The 22,286-nt window shown below is 43.3% G+C and overlaps 1 protein-coding gene across 9 annotated transcripts in view; it reads left to right on the top strand.

The window, feature by feature from the left end:
• Positions 1 to 22,286, top strand: part of LOC135224503 (G patch domain-containing protein 2-like) — a 192,289-nt gene that overhangs the window by 90,340 nt on the left and 79,663 nt on the right. For all 9 annotated transcript variants that reach the window (XM_064263525.1, XM_064263531.1, XM_064263522.1 and 6 more), the window contains 2 exons: positions 3,336 to 3,521; positions 3,803 to 3,988. In XM_064263525.1, coding sequence (XP_064119595.1) covers positions 3,336 to 3,521; positions 3,803 to 3,988 — 372 coding nt within the window. The remainder of the gene's footprint in view (positions 1 to 3,335; positions 3,522 to 3,802; positions 3,989 to 22,286) is intronic.

Here is a 22,286-nt window from a genome sequence, read left to right on the forward strand (position 1 = left end):
CGACCAAGAGTAGGATATCTGTACTTCGAGTTGGGATCTTTTCGTGGCCCGCAGAGTCCTTGTTCCGACAAGTTGGAACCTCTCTTCATCAAGCTTCTTTTGGAAATTTTATGAGGGAATTCAGGGATGCGATGAGGGCTCGAAACGTTCCCCAGAAGGTACTCAGAGGAACACGATAAGAGCTAAGAAAGCCTGGGTTTGCCCACTTTCGGCTCGGAGTCTCCTTCGACTTCCAGGCTCCTTCCCCTCCTTAGGGCAAGGAGAGGGAGGTTTCTACAACGAGAAACCTCCTCAACAGGTAGGAAGTACTCACGAAGGATCCTCGGAGGAGGAAGACTCTTCTCTCTTGTCCTGTTTAGATATCCTATCGTCTACTGGATGTAACCGGCTGCAAACGCCTCCCTTCGTCTGAGGCCAGAGGCTCAAGGTGGAAGAGTTCCTTCCACCCTTCTCCAGTCTCCTGATAAACTATTGTGGTTTGTTCAGGATCCTCGGGCAACATAGCGACAGCCAGCCGCCAAATGCCAAACAGGCTAGAAACGCCAGAGGCAGACAGCTCGAATAAACGCTTTTATTGTCTGAGGCGGAGAAGGAGCGGGCCAGGCGAACAGATTGGACAGATGAGTGTGTCCACTGTGGACATTGCCAGCCAGGCGCGAGGCTCCAGCCAGGCGCGAGGCTCCAGCCAGGCGCGAGGCGCTAAGCGCCAATGAGGCGCAAGGCGCCAGCCAGGCGCCTTCCATGTGCCAGCCTCCTTCCAGGTGCTAGGCTCCAATCAGGATTGAGTATCCATCCAGGCGCGAGGCTCCTTCCAGTAAAGAGAAACCTAAAGCTCTGTCATGTAAGAGGGCTAGTTCCCATTGATATGATACAGGTAAAGGCTCTGCCATGTAAGTGGGTCAACCCCCATTGGCACGATCCGAGAAGGCTCTGTCGTGTAAGCGGGCTAGCCCCCATTGACATGATCCAGAAGGGTTTTGCAGTCATAGGTCCCTACCTCGCTGAAACTCTTTGAGGCATGCAGACTCATAGACAGTAATCATGAAGTCTTCTGCCAAGCTCCAGGCACAAGGTGCCAGCCAGGCGCGAGGCGCTAGCCAGGCTCTAGGCGCCATTCAGGCGCGAGGCTCCAGCGAGGCGCGAGGCGCTAGACAGACGCTAGGCACCTGCCAGGCGCAAAGCGCTAGCCAAGCTCCAGGCTTCACCCAGAAGAGATCTATATCAAAGAACGCCCTGGCCTTCTTTGAGACAATGTGATCTCCAAAGCACTTGATAAGTGCATTGATGATTCCTTCAAACAGCTGAGAATTAAAAGCGCATGAAGTGCGAGCTTTTCCGAATTCTTGTTCTTTCCTTAACAATATGTCATAACGACATATTAGCTGTCACATATGGGAGATGCAACTCTCTGTTGACTTCCCATTACCCGAAGGATGTCTAGATAACCTATGAGAGATCCTTCTCTCTTGGTTGATACGTGTCTGCGGATACGTTGCTGGGATAGGGAGCCGATACTGATCCTTAACTAGTGAGTTAAATTTTATTTAACGTTGTGTTTTTTCTTTGGGTTGTTTGAAAGGAGTTTGGGGATAACTCTTTTCAATTTAAGCACTAACCCTCGTGTTAGGATCAGGTGATCGGGATCGGTGTTGTGCTCCTTAATTATGCCACTAGGCATAGGCAGGCGTATTGTCATGTAAGTAGATAAGACCCCATTGACAAAGGCCATCAGGCTTTGTCGAGTAAGTGGAGAAGACCCCATCGACAGACCCACAAGAACTCTTAGCCATAGGTCACACCCTCGCTGAGGCTCTTGAGGCGAAGCAGATTCCTAGGCATTAGCCATGGAATCTTCCGCCTAAACAAGTAGGAACCAAGGTTTTATTTATTTATTACCTACAACGTATGTTGTTTACCTGTCTATTCAGTAAATAGTTGTCTCTTACCCACCACCAAGGGTGTCAATCAGCTAAGTATATATTTGCTGGGTAAGTTCCAGTACAAAAATGATATTGTTAAGATACAATAAAGTTTTGTACATACGTACTTACCTGGCAGATATATACGATTAATGACCCACCCAGCCTCCCCTCAGGAGACAGGTGGAAGAGAAAATCTGGTTCTAGAACGGTAAAGGTTCCTATTCCTGCCACCCAGCGGCAGGGCGGTAGATCACCTGACCTACCTGCAGCGTGTGCCGCGAAATTCGAATTTCTGTCGGGGACGACGGAGTGTATAGCTAAGTATATATCTGCCAGGTATGTACAAAACTTTATTGTATCTTAACAATATCATATTTATAAACTAAAATCTTACTAATTCACTTTAGTATTTTATTTAATGAATTGATGTTATTGCTGTATACATTAATATTAATATTTGAAAATATGAAATCAATTATTTATCATACAAAAAAACCATACATCTCTGAGAGAGAGAGAGAGAGAGAGAGAGAGAGAGAGAGAGAGAGAGAGAGAGAGAGTAATTGGTGGTGATTTTCAACGGAAAATCCCGCGAATAGGTGAATCCCCTGCAAATAGTGGGTAGATAGGGTCCAGAGAGAAATCCGCGAATCAGTGAGTCCGCGAACCCGGAGAACGCGAATACGGGGAAACACTGTATTACTCTATTCATGTGAATGACGGCCCTTCAGTATTCAAAAGGTTCTGCTGAAGCAATGAGAGTCAGTCCCCCGGTTATCAGCCGACTTGGTTAATGGTGATCCAGTTCTATGCTGCTTGACTAGCATCATAAAATCAGTGATTTATGGCGCCGTAACAGGCCAAGTTTCTGTTATCAGGACTGTAAGATGCCAATAATAGAGTTATGGCGTCATAACATACCTAACAAGAGGTGAGATGAACTCGTTGTTGGTGCCATTAACTGATCCCATAAAATGCAGAATTTCGGTCAATGGTGGTTTCGCTTCCCGCCGAGAATGGAACCCCTGCTGGTAACTGAGGACTGCCTGTATTGTACTGTGTTTACATTCACAAAATTTAAATGCATTTATCTTTTGAATGACTGTTGACCTGCCTTTTTATCTTTGGTGAGGTACTGTAATGCTGTGTTTTCCTTTACTTCTTACTTCTTTCGAGTGAGCATCATATTCTTTGGTAGTTAAATTTCAGTTAATGGCCCCTGTGGGATTTTTCCATATGAATAGGGTTTATTTTCTCACTAATATTAAACAATGATGATAATAATATAATAATAATAATAATAATAATAATAATAATAATAATAATTACAATAATGTTCACATTGCAGTTCCTGAAAAATTTTGAGAGACCTGACTTTTATATGCTATTTTTACCAAGCCCTTTATTTTGCAGAAAAAGAAAGTGCAAACGTTTAGCCCTGGATCCAGATGCCCCATCCACCTCCAATCCTCAGGGTACTTCCGTTCTTCCTGCAGGGATTTCAAGCGTCCTACCCATCACCAAATCTTCAAGCTTTTGTGGAGTTTCTCTCAATCGGAGGAAGAAGACTCTGAGGTCGTCTCCAGATACAGAGAATAGGTACAAAAATGTTTCTTCTTACCAAACCCCCTGATAATCTGACTTAAGACTTGCCTCAGTTTTCACTTTTCATTCAAGAAACATGCCTTTAGTGAGTCATGTGAGTACAGCACTCAGGTTTGTGGCTTGATATTCTTGTTAAACTGTGTACTAAGTAATTTATTTGCTGTATTAGGAGTATAGGGGATGAGTATAGTGTTGTTAAAATATATGCCAATTTATTATAGAATATTTGCCATTTTTTGACATGAGCATCCTCTCTTGTCTGTGTATCGGTCCAGGTACCTGGCAGTTTCTGCAGGGAAAAGGAAACGTGGAAGAGAGAGAAGTGTGGAATGGTGTGGCCAACAGCTGGCAGGAAAGCGGCACGGGACATCTAGTCATTTTCACAGTCTCCGAGCCCATCGTACTTCCCGTGCTAGCACTGGGGACAGCATGGAATACGAGTATTCTGATGAAGATGACATGTAAGTATATTTCATATAATATTATGACCATTATGTATATTGAGTTATCAGGAGGTTTAACAGTACTAAACTGTTATTTATTTTATCCAGAGTATAAAGAGAGAAGATTTGAAACTCAATATAATTGGTGGTTTTAAGTTTCAGCAGAAATCCATGATCTCTACTTCTATTTGAAGGTTTTATCATTGTTCCTACACAATGTACAAACCCTCAGTCCTTTACATTAGGAATTACTATCGGCAAAACTGGAAAATGGACGGTAAATTCTTGAACAAGGTGGTTAGGCAGTAACAACTGTCTGGTAGGCGGGAATACCCACCCTCCCTGATATAAGCATTCCAGTTTGCTTTCAGCCGTCATGTTTTCTTGAGCTCTTTGTTAAACTTGCTTTTCTTGGTGAGATTTTTTCTTTTCTTACTTTTTTATATATACTGAATATACTGTGTTTAGTATTTATTAATATACAAACCCACGACTTGTGATAGCCTTGGTGGCTGCCTTGCCCCAGCATGAGTGTCTCCGGGCCAGTGGCCAAGGGTGTAACATTCACCTTCATCACATGCTTACACCCTCTACTTGTAAGGATGTGGTAGTATATCTTTTATGATTAGTTTTGGGTGTTGCTCTTGTCGCTCTTCGCTTGCTTCGCTTGCTTTTCGGGCGAGGAGGGGAGGGGAGGGGTTGGCAGTCGGGTGAACTTTTCACAGGGGCCTCCTTCCGCTTCGTAGGGCAATTATCCTTGGAGCGAGAGGAGTCCTCTACTAATCATTTTTGTTTTTTCCTTCAGGTTGACAGTAAGCATTGTAGGTGCAGTAGATGGCAGGATTGTCATTGTTGGTTTTCCTTTCTTCTTGCATTTTCAGCTTTGGCACTCCTGTATGCTGTGGCACTGCCTTGTTGTACCTGTAGTCTATCTACTCCTGCTGTTCCTCCAGTCCCCAGCTGCCCTCACTGCTCTTGTTCCTGTTACTGACGTTCCTGTAGTTATTGTCAGCCGGGTTGCTCCAGTATGTTCTCCTGCTACAGCTGTCCAGGTCACTCCTGTTGCTACTCCTGTAGAAAATGTCAGAGAGGAGTTTGAGGAAGAAGTCCTGTAAGATGAGCACCTTTTTCAAACTTATCCTCTCCTGCATCTTCTGTTGCCTTCTCCCCTTCTTCCAAAGCTCATTGGTCAAGGAAAAATAAGGTTGCTTCTCTCTCTGCCCCCTAAGAAGTCCTTCATGGGCTTTGAAAGTGCTGCCTTCTTCCAGGGAGGCAGTGAGTTCTCTCGTTGGCTTTTCCCGGCCTTCCGGCTTGGGAACCGACTCGCCTACCTCACAGGGTCTAGTGTTTTCGGGAGCCATTAGGTGTGCAGACTTTGGTTTGTGTCCCTGTGGCCAGTTCTTTGAAGTCCACTTCTAAGGTTGGTGCTGTGTTGGGATTTTGGCCTACTATGAGATTCAGGGCCTCTGTAACACAGTTTTTTGGACTTTGCTCCTTATCAAAGCATTGGATGTAGCTGAAAGTTGACATATGTATATTTTACAACCACACACAAATTTTGGCAGCATTATCAATGACCTAAACCTGATAGTTTTAATTTTTATAGAGTAAAAATTATCCAGCCGATGCCATGGCCAATGATTACGAGCCAAGAGTCGAAAAACATTCATTACGTAAGCAAGGTAAACAACATTTGACGAAATGTTGCTCCGCCCATTCACCAGACAGAAACTCATTCACCTTATTCCATCGGCTCTGAAACCCATAGCAGTCAATATTGGCTAACAGGATTTGGAATTTTCCCCGTGGTTGCAAAACTGCATTTGTCTTACGACTTGCAACTTTTTACAGTCAAGAGAAAGCCCGTGGCCATGACAAAGACTTTATGAATGGCAGAACGATACATAGATGTGGGTGGGGTATCTGTGTTAGCGTAGTAATACTACTGTGGTAATAGCAGTAATATACATGAATTAAACGTTTAGGCCAACTGCTGGGATCCTTGAGGATGATTTAGCACTTCTTGCAACTACTCGAGAAATGAGTTTTTATAGCCAGAAGTTAAATTTTCTAATCCAACAATGCCCATATAGGCCTCAGTGTTAACCTTGAATTATAACGAGGCCAAAGTGGGTGGAGCCTCATGAAGTCATCATTCTGACGATAATAATTGGTGATGGTTCAAAGCCAAAATGCGGTAACGGCTTTTTTTTTTTTTTTTTTTTTTTTTTTTTTTTTGTTTTTTTTTTTTTTTTTTTTTTTTTTTTTTTTTTTTTTTTTTTTTAGTAAATAGGTAGATAGCCAATAAATAAAAAATGCTTGACATTGGATTTAGCAGTTATCAAATCAAGGTTGTCTACTATGTTTTTGAAAATTACCAACTATTCCCTCCATCTTGTCAATCTGATTGTGACCTATAAAGTAGACTGTAATTTCTTAGGAAATTTATTTTGGAGTTAGACTAATAATCAAAGTGTTTTTGTATTTATTAACATATTTTGTTGGTTTGTTCATTATGACAATTATTTGTGGAGAGGTTTCAAGAGTTCATAAAGGTGTACTGCTTTGCTTGTATTTACATTTTTATGTCATTGTTGCCAGAGGTCTAGCCTTCGTTACATATAGCCAATCATCCATCGAGAAAGAGGGAAGAAATGCTGTCATAAGTTACGTAACGAGTGCGTTCGAAACCTTTTCTCTGAGTAAGTTGGCACCTCTTCCAAAAAAGTCACTTTTACATTATAAGTACCAAATTAATTCAACCTACGTAATGCAGAATACAGTCAAAATTTGTGTGTAGATATAATGTGTATTCTGAATAAGTGTTATATTTATGAAATGCATAGATAAAAAGTTATTGCGAAAAAACCGTGTCACAGAGGCCCTGAATCTCATAGTAGCTGAGGCCTCCGAGTGCTCAATTTTCTATGGAGTCTCGAGCATCCTGAACTAGTGTAGAAGAGACCTCTCACCATCCCAGTTCAGGCACAGGGTAAGAGAAAGAGCCAAGACATGCAAGTGTCCCAGTTCTCCCAACCAGTACTGGCCATAGCCCAGTCTGATCCCTCGGTCTCTGATCGAGCACTAGGTGCCGCAGTCTCAGCTGAGGATCTGGAAAAGCAGTGAAGAGATTCCCTTAAGGAGGCCAGCCGTAGCCTTATACATGGGGGAATAGGGCAAAAAATGCTTTCATGAAAAAATTCAGGGAGCTTGGTATGGCAGTGGAGAATGCATATATGAAATATTTCGTCAAAATTCCTCTTATTTTCATAGTTACAGGGTGATTAGTAAACGTAACTCAATAAACCAAAAACATTGATCCGTACAAGAAAATGCAATTTTTATACATTCAACTTCCCTGGCAGATATATACTTAGCTATAGACTCCGTCGTCCCCGACAAAAATTCGAATTTCGCGGCACACGCTACAGGTAGGTCTGGTGATCTACCGCCCCTGCCGCTGGGTGGCAGGAATAGGAACCATTCCCATTTTCTATCAGATTTTCTCTGTCGCCGGTGACCACAACATCGTTGTTGGTACCTCGACTTGATTTTCGTATTTCATCGCCTTTGATCTTCTGGACTGTCTTTTTGGTGACGTATTTGGATCTGTGGTTTGGCATACGGTTTTGTGGAACGTTTTTTTGGATTTTGCTTCGGATTTTGCTCAAAAATGTCTGATTCTAGCTGCGAAGTTAGAAGATGTGTGAATGAGGGTTGTTAGGTGAGGCTACCGAAAGTGTCGTTAGATCCTCACAAGGTATGCAAGAAGTGTAGGGGGTATGAATGCACTAGAAATAACACTTGTGATGAATGTGTGAATATGGATGAGGAAGGATGGAAGACCCTAGATTCCTATTTAAGGAAACTAGAGAGAGATAGGGTTAGAAAGGCTGTCTCTAGAAGCATGAGTAGATCTCGCTCTAACGAGCCAGTTAGTATAATTAACCCCCAATTAATTGCTTCCTCACATGCAGTATCACCCTTTCCCGTAGCAGATGTTGCAAGTTCTGCTGCGGAGATTGCAAATCTGAAGACCGCATTAAGGAGGATGGAGCTTGAAATGCAAGCTCTTAAAGGTAGACTGTGGAAAGTGACATAAGTCCCCAGTGTAGTGGAGGGTGCGTCTGATCGGCTCTGTCGCTCCCAGACCTAGAACCGCTTCCAAGCTCCCAGGCCCATAGGAGAAGGAATGTCGACAGTCGTACGGAGGTTACGGAGAATCCCCACCGTCAGGCGTCCCCTTGGCAGAATCTGTAGCGTCCCAGACTGCCAAGGATCGCCATTGGAAAGGCATCCTAAAAGAGTGCTTTTCATCATCCGATTCGTCTCCTCGCAGAAGTGGATGGACTTCCGACGAACTGTCGCGTCCGATCGAGAGGAGTTGGAAAGCTCCGACGCTGGACTCGAGCCCGGAACGTTTCCCGGACGATTCTCCCTACGAGAGGAAAAGAGCCAAGAGTACAATGTCTCGATCTCCTACGCATTCCAGGGCGCATTCTCCTATTCATGAGAAAGAAAAGGAGGAAACCGCGACTGAAATCCTACTTAAAATGCAGGAACAGATTTCCTCATTAGTAGGAGTATTGAGAAAAGACCTTCCGAGGAGAAAGGACGATTTTCTTCTACCTGTTAAGAGAGTATCTCGTCCAACGGGCGTTTCCAGACTCCAGACTCTCTCCTCTACTCCTCGTCCGCCCGAACAGAGATGAATAAGGGAAAGAAGACGAAAACTCATAGGCTTGGACGCCAGATACGGACAATGAAGAGAGTGTCTGAGTGGACAGAACCATCCAGGCGCTCGGCGCCAGAATTGGACGACTTGGACAGGCAAAAGTGGTCCTACGCCGGATGGCGCCAACCAGACACCATCCGCCAGACGCGGACAGCCCGAACAGGCAGATTTGTCCTATGCGGACAACTATGACCAAGCGCCGTGTGCCGATTGCGGACAACCTGGGCAAGGCGGACAGCCTGGATAGGAGAAAACCTCGTGCGCAGGCAACTCTGTCCGGGCGCCAGGCGCCAGAAGCGGACAAGACGGACAGGCAGAAGTGTCGTACTGGAACGACACCAGCCAGGCGCCAAGTTCCAAATGTGGACAGCTCGGACAGACGACACTGTCCGAGACGGACAGATACGTCCAAGCGCATGGAACAAATCAGACTTTCGGCGCCAGATAAGCACTAAGCCCCAAGATTTTCTTCAAGAGAACCATGCGGAGAAATCAACCAGGAAGCGTCTCTATGATTTAGACCAGGAACGTTTTTCACTGGACAGAGACGAAAGATGTCGCACAGGCGGCCGTCGTCCTGGTCACGAGATATCCGTTTCTGGTGGGAACTTTGCGCAAGCACAAGTGTCTTCTGATAAGAATGCAAGATGTCGCGCAGGCGGCTGTCATACTGGTCAGAAAGGCTTAGATGATGATTGGGTTTCTTCTCAGGATCAGCGTTCGCTGGACAGGGACGCAAGATGTCGCACAGGCGGCCGTCGCCCTTGTTGGGAGGGAGCTGATCCTGCGAGGAGCCCTTCACCTTGCGAGAAGAGACGTTCTCCCGTGGCTGATAATGATTCCCTGGTGGAACTTGAATTGGAAGATGTCTCTGACACCGAAGATCAGAAAGGGGCTGGACTATTGGACTACAAAGTGTTGGCGGCGCTTTTGCTCCAAGAATTTGGAGATTCTTTGAGTCCTGCCGCCCCTCCGTCTCCTCGGTCGCTGTTTCACGGAGCACGAAGAACCTCAAAGTCGTCTCCTTCTTGAAGATGCGGCCAGCAATTTCCATGAAGAAAGCTTTGCAGTCTTTTGGAAACTGGCTCAACTCCAGGAAGGAGGCGGGAAAGACTGTCTTTACCTGCCCTCCCTCCAGACTTTCTGGGAGGAGGGGTATCTGGTATGAGACAGGCGAAGCAATGGGACTCGCCCTCCCAGCTTCTGCAGAGGCAGATTTTTCAACGCTGGTGGATGCGTCGAGAAGACATTCTCTCTCCTCAGCCAAGACAACTTGGGGTTGGACCACCTCCTCAAGGGATTGTTCCATGTCTTGGAAGTTTTCAACTTTCTGGACTGGTCCCTTGGGGTGTTGGCCAAGAGGACACAAGACAATGAACGCCTGCGCCCCGATGTCCTTAATAGTATTTTGGCTTGTATGGACAAGGCAGTGCAAGACAGATTGGGAGAAGTGGCCTCCCTTTTCGGGGCGGGAATACTTAAGAAGAGAACTGTGTTTAGTTCTTTTCTTACAAAAGCAGTCTCTCCGGTACAGAGGTCGTCCCTACTGTACGCCCCTCTGTCCAACCAGCTGTTCATTTCTCAGTTAGTGAGAGACATTTCTCACTCACTGACTGAGAAGGCGACACAAGACCTGCTGGTACAGTCAACCAAAGGCAGAGGAGGAAAACAGCTGTTTCCCGCTACGATAGGGAGACACGGAACCCAAAAGCCGCCCTTTCGAGGAGTTCGTCTTCTCGGTCCTCCTTTAAGAAGAGAGGAGCAGAAAGAAGAGGTAGGTCTTCTGCCTTTAGACCTACCAAGAAAGACAAGTGAACCTCAAGTCCTCCAAACACCAGTAGGCGCCAGACTTCTGAACTTTGCAGAAGAATGGGCGTCGAGAGGGGCGGACAACTGGTCCCTCTCAATAGTGAAGAGAGGATATCTAATCCCCTTCAGAGACAGGCCTCCCTTGATGTCTACTCCAAGGGAACTGTCAGCGAAGTACACGGACCTTGTCAAAAGGAAGACCCTTCTTCAGTTAGTAGAACAAATGTTGGACAAGGAGGCCATAGAATTAGTGCAGGACCCACACTCTCGGTCTTTTACATCGACTGTTCTCGTACCAAAAGCCTCGGGAGGGTGGAGACCTGTACTGGATGTGAGCGCACTGAACCGATTCGTAGAGAAACAGAAGTTCTCTATGGAAACTTCCAACTCTGTTCTTGCGGCTCTCCGTCCAGGAGATTGGATGGCCTCCTTGGATCTACAGGACGCGTATTTTCACGTCCCTCTGCATCCGCCATTGAGGAAATACCTACGTTTCATGATGCAGGGAAAGGTCTTTCAATTCAGGGCCATGTGCTTCGGCCTGTCTACGGCTCCCCAAGTGTTCACAAGCCTGATGAGGAACGTAGCACGATGGCTTCATCTGGAGGGGGTGAACATATCCCTCTATCTGGACGACTGGCTAATAAGGGCCAAATCGAAACAACAATGTTTGGAGGACGTGGAAACGACTTTGAATCTCGTTAGTTCACTCGGACTGCTCGTGAACCTCGAGAAGTCTCAGATGATCCCCAGCCAGGACATTGTCTATCTGGGGATTCAGATGGATTCTTGGGGTTTTCGAGCACATCCATCGCAAGACAGAATTGCTCGAGGCTTGGAAAAAGTCTCAACCTTCTTAGGGAAAGAACGAAGCTCAGCGAGGGAATGGTTAAGTCTTCTGGGCACCCTTTCGTCGCTGGAGCAGTTCGTTTCCCTAGGGAGGCTAAATCTGAGACCTCTGCAGTTTTACCTGCAAAGAATGTGGGACCGAAAGAGAGGGGAACTTTCGGATCAGTTTCCCATTCTACAAGAGATAAAGTCAGACCTGAGGTGGTGGTTAACCCCCGCTTCAAAAGAACGAAGGTATATCCCTTTCGATTCGGAACCCTCTCCTAGTGTTGTTTTCTGACGCCTCGGAAACGCGGATAGGGAGCACACTAGGGAAGAAGGAAGGTGTCAGGAACCTGGACAGAAGAACAGGTGTCCTGGCATATAAACGTAAAGGAACTTATGGCAGTTCATCTAGCCTTGAAGAACTTCGAGTCGGAGGTCAGAGGTGTGGTAGTCCAGGTAAATTCGGACAATACCACGGCTCTGGCTTACATCCGAAAACAGTGGGGGACTCACTCGCTCACACTATACAAGATAGCGAGAGACCTCCTGATATGGGCAGAGGAACGAGGCACTGTACTCTTGATGAGGTTTGTACAAGGAACCAAAAATGTAAGAGCAGACAGACTCAGCAGGAAGAACCAGGTTCCTTCCAACAGAGTGGACCCTCCTTACGTCCGGAGTCTGCCAAAGGCTCTGGTCCCTCTGGGGGAAGCCCGCAGATAGACCTGTTTGCCACGTTCCTCTCCAGAAGGATGGGAAACTTTTGCTCCATAGTAGAAGACCCCAGAGCAATAGCAATAGATGCCCTTCTGATGGACTGGTCGGGTGCATAGATGCCTACGCTTTCCCCCCATTCAAGATTCTGGGGAAGTGTTAGGGAAGTTCCGTTCCTCGGTAGGCGACGAAAACTGACACTTCATCGCGCCCCATATTGGCCCGCTCGAGACTGGTTCACAGAGGTACTGGAATGGACGGTGGACTTCCCCAGATCTCTTATGAGGACAGATCTGCTTAAACAACCCCACTTCGAGAGATATCACGGAAACATCCACGCTCTCTCCCTGACTGCCTTTCGACTATCGAAAGACTTGTCAGAGCGAGAGGCTTTTCTCGAAAAGCTGCGAGCGCAATTGCCAGAGCCAGCAGATCCTCTACTCTGCGGGTCTATCAATCGAAGTGGGAAGTCTTCCGTAGATGGTGTAGGTCGAAGAAGCTGTCCTCTTCCAATACCTCTGTGACCGAAATTGCTGATTTCCTTCTCTTCCTTAGAGAGGAATCACACTTAGCTGTTTCAACCATAAAAGGTTATAGGAGCATATTTAGAAACAGGGGCCTCAACATAGAGGACAACAAGGATCTCCATGATTTGATACGATCCTTTGGTACTACAGTGGTCCCCCCATATTCGCGGGGGATGTGTACCAGACCCCCCCGCGAATAGTTAAAATCCGCGAATGTTTGGAACCCCCCTCTAAAAATGCTCATAAACCCCTATCCTAAACATGCAAATACCAAAGTATCCCTTAAAGACCATCCTTCATCAAAATATACATATATTCCTATTATGGTTCATATTAATCTTTGAAAATATTATTAATACTATTTTAAAGTAAATCTTACATGTTATGTTTATACATAAATACATACTATGTACGTACTGAATGACTTAGTTACGTATGTGAAAATAATTCAGTCCCCCATAAGTATTCGTCATGCACGTTTCTTTCATACTGTACTATTTGAGACATCCATTTTCTTTTTACAATGGAACAATTCTTCTTCCTAGCTTAAACCCATTTTTATATGGGTCGCCATTACGAATGAGTCGTCTCCATCGATTTCTGTCTTGTGCCTCGTTCTCATTTATACCTTTCAATTCATATCTTCCTTACACAATCACGCCATCTCTTTCTTGGTCTTCCCTTCTTCCTTCTACCCGCACTTCCATTTCCATCGTATGTCTTCCAACATGACGTTCCTCCCTTCGTAACAGGTGTCCATACCATCGAAGCCTTCCTTCCTGTATTTTCTTCGATATTTCAGCTACCTTTGTTGATCCTCTATATACTCATTTCTAATCCTATCTTCCCTTGTTTACTCCCGACATCCATCTCAACATTCTCATTTCTGCTACATCCATCTTCTTCTCCTCTGTTTTCCTCATACTTGCCGTTTCTGTTCCATATAACATTGCTGGTCTGACCACCGTCCTATGGAACTTTCCTTTCAATTTCAGAGGGACCTTCTTGTCACAGAGTACCCCTGATGCAAGACCTCCAGTTATTCCATCCTTGCCTGAATTCGGTGCCTCACCTCTTGGTCCATGCTTCCACTATCCTCCAATTACGGACCCTAAGTACTTGAACTCTGTACTTTCTTTCCTTTATTTCTTCCCACCCAATCTTATGCTACTTCCACCGTCCTCAGTAATACTAGAACACACATATTCGGTTTTTGATCTGCTTATTCTCATTCCTCTCTCCTCAAGTGCTGCTCTCCACCTCTCCAACCCCCCCTCCCTCCAACTCCTCCTTCCCCTCTGAACACAACACAATGTCATCCGCGTATAATATGCACCATGGCACTGCTTTCTCTTAACATCCCTGGTCATTACATCCATCACGATGTTGAAGATGAATGGGCTAAGTGCTGACCCCTGGTGTAAATCCAACTCCTATCTCAAATCCATCCGTCTCACCAACACTACTCCCTCACTCTAGTATACACCTTCCTGTACATCTCCTGAATAACTCTGACATACTTTTCCGGCACCATCTTCTCCCTCAAACATCTCCTATTTCTTGCCTTGGCACTCTGTCATAGGCCTTTTCAATGTCTATGAATACCAGATGCAGGTCTCGTTGTTTTCTCTGAATTTCTCCATTAGCTGCCTTATGCAAAATTTTCCATCCGTTGTGCCGCTTCCCTTCATAAATCCTAACTGTTCCTCCCTATTCTCAACTTCCTCTCTCAGCCTGCTATCTATGATTCTTTCCAAAATCTTCAACGTGTGAGACATTAGTTTTATACCTCTATAATTACTGCATTCCTGGACATCACTTTACCTTTAAATATAGGTATCATATGCTTTCCCGCCATTCTTCTGGTATCTTTTCCTGTTCGAATATTTTTTACCATCAGATCATACAAGATGTCAACCCCTTCCTCTCCTAAGGCTTTCCAAACTTCGACTGGGATTAAGTCAGGTCCTGTTGCCTTCCCATTTCTCATTCTTTTTAAGGCTCGTATCACTTCATCCCTAGATATCCCCATTACCATTCCCATGTGTTTACTTGTCCATTCCTCTCTTACAACGTCTTTCATTTTCTTCATTTAGCAGTTGTTCGAAATACTCTTTCCATCTTTTCAGGATGTCTTCTTCTTTTTTACGACAGTACCATTCCTATCTTTCATGGAACAATGGAAATGTGAAATCACAAATACCAAATGTCTATTTAAAGTATTATCCTACATCAAATATACCATTGAATTGGTATTATTAATATCATTTTAAAGTAATCTTAAACATTTTACCATTAGAAATATATAACAGCCAATAGCAGAGAGAGAGAGAGAGAGAGAGAGAGAGAGAGAGAGAGAGAGAGAGAGAGAGAGAGAGAGAGAGAGGGTTGTCCTTATTTAAAAGAGTGAAGTGGATAGATTATTGTACTTCTTTAAAATACTATCACATATGAATTTTTGAATATAGTTATATTCCTATTATTATTATTAGCAAAAATATTAATAACTACACAATGTTCATAGACATTCTCCTCATCTCAGTAAAAAGAAGAGAGAGAGAGAGAGAGAGAGAGAGAGAGAGAGGATGAGAGAGAGTTTACATTATCCTAAGATATGGCAGCACAGTTGTTGGACCCCAGCCAGCTCGGCTTGCTACTGGAATTCTGAGAGAGAGATGCGGGGTAATGAGCATTTTCTTTCAGTTCTTCTTACGTAATTCTTTTTATGTATAAACTAAATCTTGCTAATTCACTTTAGTATTTTCTTTAATGAATTTATATTCATACATCGCTTTAAGAGAAGAGAGAGAGAGAGAGAGAGAGAGAGAGAGAGAGAGAGAGAGAGAGAGAGAGAGAGAGATTATCGATAGTATTTGTAAAATACTTCACATATGATTTTTGTTTGATTACATTTATTGTTATTATTATTATTATTATTATTATTATTATTTGAAATATTATAAACATATTACGCATAATATGTACCATAAAATCTCTCATCTCAGTAAAAGATAGAGAGAAAGAGAGAGAGAGAGAGAGAGAGAGAGAGAGGGGGGGGGGTGGAAATGGAAATTTTCATGCCCACGTGATTGGCAGCCACAAATCAGCTCCTTCCCCCTCCGGTCACTTAACTTGATACGTATATCTGAGTTTTAGTACCTTGAGTTAGAGAAAGAATCTGACTGGGATTTCCTTCGTTCTTCCATAATTTTTTAAATTTATAAGCTAAAATCTTACTATTTCACTATGGTATTTTCTTTAATGAATTGATATTATTGCTGTATAAATTAATATTAATATTTGAAAATAATAAATCATTTATTTATCATACAAAATAACATACATCTTTGTAGTAGAGAGAGAGATGAGGAGAAAGAGAGAGAATTATTATTTTTATTATTGTGATATCATTTAAACTTATTAAACTTACTAATACAGTATTAATCAAAATTAATATTTGAAAATTAGTAAATCATTTTTGTATCATAAAATGTATTTAGTCATGAAAATAAACATCAAAAATAACACTAAATTCTAGTGATTATTTTCGTCGGAAAATATTCCGTGAATGGGCGTTAGTCCGTCCAGCGAATAATTTCTAGATCGATTCCAAAAGAAAAATCCGCGAATGTGTGAGTCCGCGAATCCGGAGAATGCGAATACGGGGGGAACACTGTACAAAGTCTAAGTCCTCTATCACACCAAGTTGGAATCTGGATGTGGTCCTCCAGTTTCTCTCTTCGGATACTTTCGAACCGCCGAATAAGGCATCCTTTAGAGACCTCTCGAGAAAGTGCATTTTTCTCTTGGCCCTCGCGACTGCCAAGAGCGTCAGTGAGATACATGCATTAGACTCTCGGGTAGGTTTTAAAGGAGATTCTGCTGTTGTCTCTTTCCAACCTCTGTTTCTGGCTAAGAATGAGAACCCTTCTAAACCTTGGCCCAGAAGTTTTGAAGTCATGGGCCTCTCTCCCCTTGTGGGTAGAGAAGCAGAAAGGTCTCTCTGTCTGGTCAGAGCACTGAAGTTCTCACGAAGTATGTGCAATTGCAACTTCCCTAGCCTTTAATAGGAATATGTCAATGAAAGACATATTAACAGCAACGTATTGGAGATGCAACTCAGTGTTTGCTTCCCATTACCTAAAAGACGTCAGAGTGACTTATGAAAAGTGCTTTTCTCTTGGACCTTATGTATCAGCGGATACCGTGCTGGGACAGGGAGCTGGTACTGATCCTTAAATAATATTATTTATAACTAAAAAATTGTTTGGTTTTGAGTTTTTTATGGTCGTTTGAAAGGATGTTGGGGGATAACTCCTTCCAATCGTAGTACTAACCCCGGTGTTAGGATCAGGTGATCGGGATCGGTGTTATGCTCCTTGATGATGCCATTTGGCAAGGTGTTTTGTCATGTAAGTGGATAGGACCCCATTGACAAAGATCCTTAGGTTCTGTCGAGTAAGTGGATAAGACCCCATCGACAGACCATCAAGAACTCTTAGCAAGAGGTCACTACCTCGCTGAGGCTCTTAAGGCGATGTAAGCTCTTAGGCAGTAGCCATGAAGTCTTTCGCCGACACAGGTAGGAACCAAGGTTTCTTATATTATTGTTACCTACAACGTATGTTGTTTTCCTGTCTATTCAGTAATTAGCTGTCTCTTACCCTCCGCCAAAGGTGCCAATCAGCTAAGTATATATCTGCCAGGGAAGTTGAAATGTATAAAAATGATATTGTCATGATACAATAAAGTTTTATACATACATACCTGGCAGATATATACAATTAAATGGCCCACCCAGCCTCCCCTCAGGAGACAGGTGGAAGAGAAAATCTGATAGAAAATGGGAATGGTTCCTATTCCTGCCACCCAGAGGCAGGGGCGGTAGATCACCTGACCTACCTGTAGCGTGTGCCGCGAAATTCGAATTTCTGTCGGGGACGACGGAGTCTATAGCTAAGTATGTATATATCTGCCAGATAAGTATGTATAAAACTTTATTGTATCATGACAATATCATATTTCTTCTGTTATTGTAAATTTAGATAATTATTGTCAAAGAATTTGTGAGCAATGGCATCTGTAGAGATTCCATGAGTTGCAGGAGGTAAGGGAGTCAGCTTACCATCTTTCAGTACGAGGAGAAACATCATGTAGGGCACACGTTCGAGTTTCACCTCTGACATTCGCTTGCTGTTCCATCTGTTTATCTTTGTTTCGGCAAGAATTCCATCATGCCAATGATGAAAAGACAAGCAAAACATCTCGCTAACATGCAGACGAAGAAAATTCGCTCTAATATGAGTACAGAATATAATATATGCGATATTAGCATAGTTAGTGAAGAGAGAGAGGGAGGGGTGCGTTGTAAGGAACGTCCCCCTTCTTGCCTGATCCACACGTTGCACAGTGCCCCAGGCCACGCTTTTTGAGCAAAGGGATCTTCATTTATGATATATAACATAATTTTGGTTTATTAATACCCAAAAAGGAATATGAAAGTCATATTAATCATGATTTATTAACATTGTCTTTGTAAAAAGAGAATACGCGTTCGAGTTTCACCTTTGACATTCTCTTGCTTTTACATCTGTTTATATTCGTATTGGCAAGAATTTCATCATGCCAAAGAGGAAATGACAAGGAAGACATCTCGCTAACATACAGAAGAAGAAAATTTGCTCTTAATAAGTCGAGTTAGTGAAGGAGAGAGAGAGAGAGTTGTGTAGGAAGGAGTGCCCCCGTCTTGCCTGACACAGTGTCCCAGGCTATGATCTATGAGCAAAGGGATCTTCATTTATGATTAAATTATGAGAAATAATATGGGTTTGGTTTATTAATACCTAAAAAGAAATATAAAATTCTTAATAATCATTATTTATTAACATTGTCTTTGTAAAAAGACAGAAAAACTTTGAACGCCAATATCTCAAAACTATACTTATTGACCTTCAAATTCTATCTTCTCTCTTAGTTTTAAAGCTATAGCATTGAAACTTGGTATATAACTTAGAAAGACATTATAGAACAATGAAATGAAGCCCTTTTTTTCAATTTTTGTTTTTTTTTTTCTGAAAATTTTTTTTTCTCATTTATGGGGTATATTTTTTTTACCAGTGGAAAAATTCATATCTAGCAAAAAAATGACTTTTAGAAAAAACTCTTCACTTGATTGGAGGTCTACATCAGGTCTTTATATGGTAGTAATCCCAGGTTTTAATATTAAATATCAAGGGAGGAGATAGACTTTGAAAAATGGTTATTCTCTGGATAAATCGCCCTGGCGTCACAAAACCGAAGGCCAGAGGCAAAAATCATATGGCGTTTGGAGATGTCCCAAGTCACCGTATTAATTGGTATGAATGTCAAAGTTCTGTCCTTAAAAAATGGCATTAGCCGGCCGGCCCCCTTGAGAAGTCCTACTGGATTTAAGGGACTACCTCTCTTCAGGGAAGTAGGATTCTCTTGTTTGCTGCTCCTGCTCTGGTGTTTCGGTCTCGACTAAACACCTGGAGAAGCAGTGAGCAGCTTCCTCTAAGAAGTCCTGCTGGACACTTAAGGTACTGTCTCTCTTCAGGAAGGCAGAATTCTCTTGTTAACTCTTCCTGCATGTAGGGAGGGAGCCGATTTGCATTCTCCTTTGGAGTCTCGCAGTTCGGGAGTCTCAAGGGCGTGACCTCTTCAGGCCGCTCTCTCGGTCCCAGTTTTAAAATTGCGTCTAAGACTGATGCTCTGCCTTTCCTTTCCCCTTCTCAGTTTCTTAGGAAGCCAAGAGGAGACTGCTCCTGATGATCATTCTTACCAGATTCGGGATTATGCCCTGCACTCAAATTCCCTGGAATTACGAGCGCTAGACTGGCGAGTTTTTCAAGTGCTAGGAATTCTGTAGAACCTCGGGCGCTTTCCAAACCAGTGCCAGAGGGTTCACTCTTCGGTCTGGTTTAGGCACAGAAGCACAGAGTAGGTGCTGAGACATGTCAGGTGTTTTGACACCACCTGCTGACTCGGCTTGGTCAGGCCCTGTCCATCTTGTTTTGGATCTTATGGTCTGAACACACAGGATATCAGACACAGAATCCCCCTTTAAGCTTTCTTCTCGAGGGACTTTGGCCTTGGTTAGGCTCAGCTCGCTCGTCTTGGCTTGGCTTACTTACTATGACAAGCCCCTGGTCACTTTGGTGCGATCAGCTCAGCTGAATCAGCTTGTTCGCTGTCTAATGGATCAACCGAATCAAGTGCTCGGCTCTGTTCAAGTGAACTTTCTGCTCTCCTCAGGTTGGTGTTTTGCTGTGGCATAAGCACCCTCTTTCCCCGTACTGTTGTCACCACAGGTTGGTGGCAGCTACCCCTCCTGCTGGTTTTTCTAGCATGACAGGTAGGAATGCCCTTTCTCCTTACCTGTTCTCTTCATCCTCTCGGTTCTTCTGAGAGGTGCAAGACGGACAGAGAAAATTCTGAATAGTTTTATCTCTTTTTCAGAATTCGGCTACATCATTTGGTATCTCAAGAATGATCCTCGGATGGTCTCATCATTCTCTTGAGTAGTCAAGGAAAGTTTCATTGGGTCCTGTTAAATCTTTATTCAAAGAGAGTAATCAGTTTTGCGCCTTGGAAAAAATCTAAGCTTTATCTTTGGGAAATGAATACCCTTGATTTTTATTTAGCAGAGATCTTTGTGCTGATTTGTCAGCACATTGATCTTGGGAGTAGAACTGCTACTTCCCCTTTGAATAATCTTCACGGCTCGAGGCCCTTGCTCCTCCAGGGGAGACTAGGGTTTTCGCAGGGGCATCGCATTCCTTGCTAGTAAAGGCGTTTTTAACTAGACAAATACCTTTTTCCAGACCAGGAGTTCATTCAGAAGTTTTGAGATCCCCAGTCAAACTCTTCCCCCCTATGCTGACTGCAGATTGTCCTACATCTGCTTTGCCCTGTCTCGGGTCTTATGCTGTTTCTTGTTGCCACCAAGGGTTTCCCCTCTTGCAACAAGAGACAGCAAGGCTAGAGGACACCACTATGGTTTCCCTTGAGGCAGTCCCTTATGGGATTTCTTCCCTACCCAGCACCAGTCAGCAACCTGTGGGCAATTCTGGTGCTAAGAAAGAGGATATTTTCCTAATTTGGATCTCCAGTTTTGTAAGTCCCGAAGTCGTCTCAACCCTCAGGAACAGACATTTATTTGGTTCTGCCCCTCTCTCTTGCCCTCTGGGGAAGGCCTAAAAAGTTTCAGGCTTCGAAGGACGATTGTGAAATAGCCAGCCTCCTCCTTTCTCTTATGGGAGACTGCACAGAAGTTTCTCTCTTTCAGCCTTCTTTCCAATTAGGAAGAAGGCAAAAGGAAGGACTTAGAAAAGAACACTCATAACAAGTGTTCTCCTACTTCTGGTACTTGGAAGAAAATTTGTCTGTGGAGTCTTTGGACTTGATAAGGACATAGCTGAGACCTGGTAGTAGGTATCCTTCAGGAGAAGTACCGGCTTTCTTCCCGGGCTCAGCCGTCTTCTATTGAACTTCCGCCTCTCCTGTGTTCCCGTCTCGGGAACAGCTAATTTAGCTAAGAGCTAGTCATCTTTGGTGTCGTGTTTTCGCCAAAGAAGCCTCCCTTCGGGACAGCTTCCAGTCCTAATCCTTTTCCTCTCATGAATGATGAGGAAGAAATTAAGTTGGTGCTCAATCAACTGGAGCCTTTGAATATGCTTATGCATATTCTCCTCGCAATATGGGTATGTTATCGGATGCACTGACTGAGTAATAGGCATATAACTGTACAACCATTGTCTTCAAATGTATGACCGAGATTATGAGTATATTCTTATCAAAGTCCTGAAACTCAAGGCAGCCATTTGGGCCTCCTGGGAGTTTTGGGATATGATTTTGAGGCCCCCAGTGGTATTTTTAAGTAACAACACTGCAGTACGATAGTACTTTAATCTTACTCAATTCATGTTGTGCAAATTCACAATAGTTCAACCTTTTCATTGGAACCTAACTAACAATCAGAAGTGAGTTTTTCACAGACATGAACGCAAATGCAAACATTTTTGAATCCTTGAGAAACTCTGAAAAAGTTTTTAATTTATGTAATTTATAGGTTTTCAAGCTTTTATGTGTAGATTAAATATTATTAAATGATAAGAATAATTATTCTCTCTCTCTTTCACTGAGAGAATCTTTATGGTACATGTATGTACAGTGATACTGTTGTTGTCTTGAACATTCCTTTTTTTTTTTTAACAAAATTTTTTAGAAAATTTTGTGTCGTTTGTCGAACAAATACTTGTAGTACTTCAAAATAACCTCATTATCTTGTTTGTAGTACAGTAGAGACGTGGACCTCGATCATATTAAAACTCTAAATAATCGGATTTAAACAGAAAATTTTGAGTAAATGTTGCATCGGAGCTCAACCAAAAATCCGGAAACCGACCCAAGGAATCATATGATTTTTGTGAACAAAAGTGGTTCAGTCAGTTGCCGCTAATAGGCATTGTTCCCATGCTTATTTGGTGAGGAAAATGGTAATAACCACAATTGAACTTAAGATTATTGAAAATTATATAATGTAAGAGGCATTCTGTGACAACCTTAAAATGCTGTGAGATTTTTAATGATAGGCTAACCCTTGAAGTGTTGATAGTTGTATCAATAGTTGGCTTCAGTCACAACTATCGACAAACTACTGACACGGTAAACAAAT

This window comes from Macrobrachium nipponense, chromosome 12, assembly GCF_015104395.2.
Source record: "Macrobrachium nipponense isolate FS-2020 chromosome 12, ASM1510439v2, whole genome shotgun sequence".
Classification (NCBI taxonomy): Eukaryota; Metazoa; Arthropoda; class Malacostraca; order Decapoda; family Palaemonidae; genus Macrobrachium; species Macrobrachium nipponense.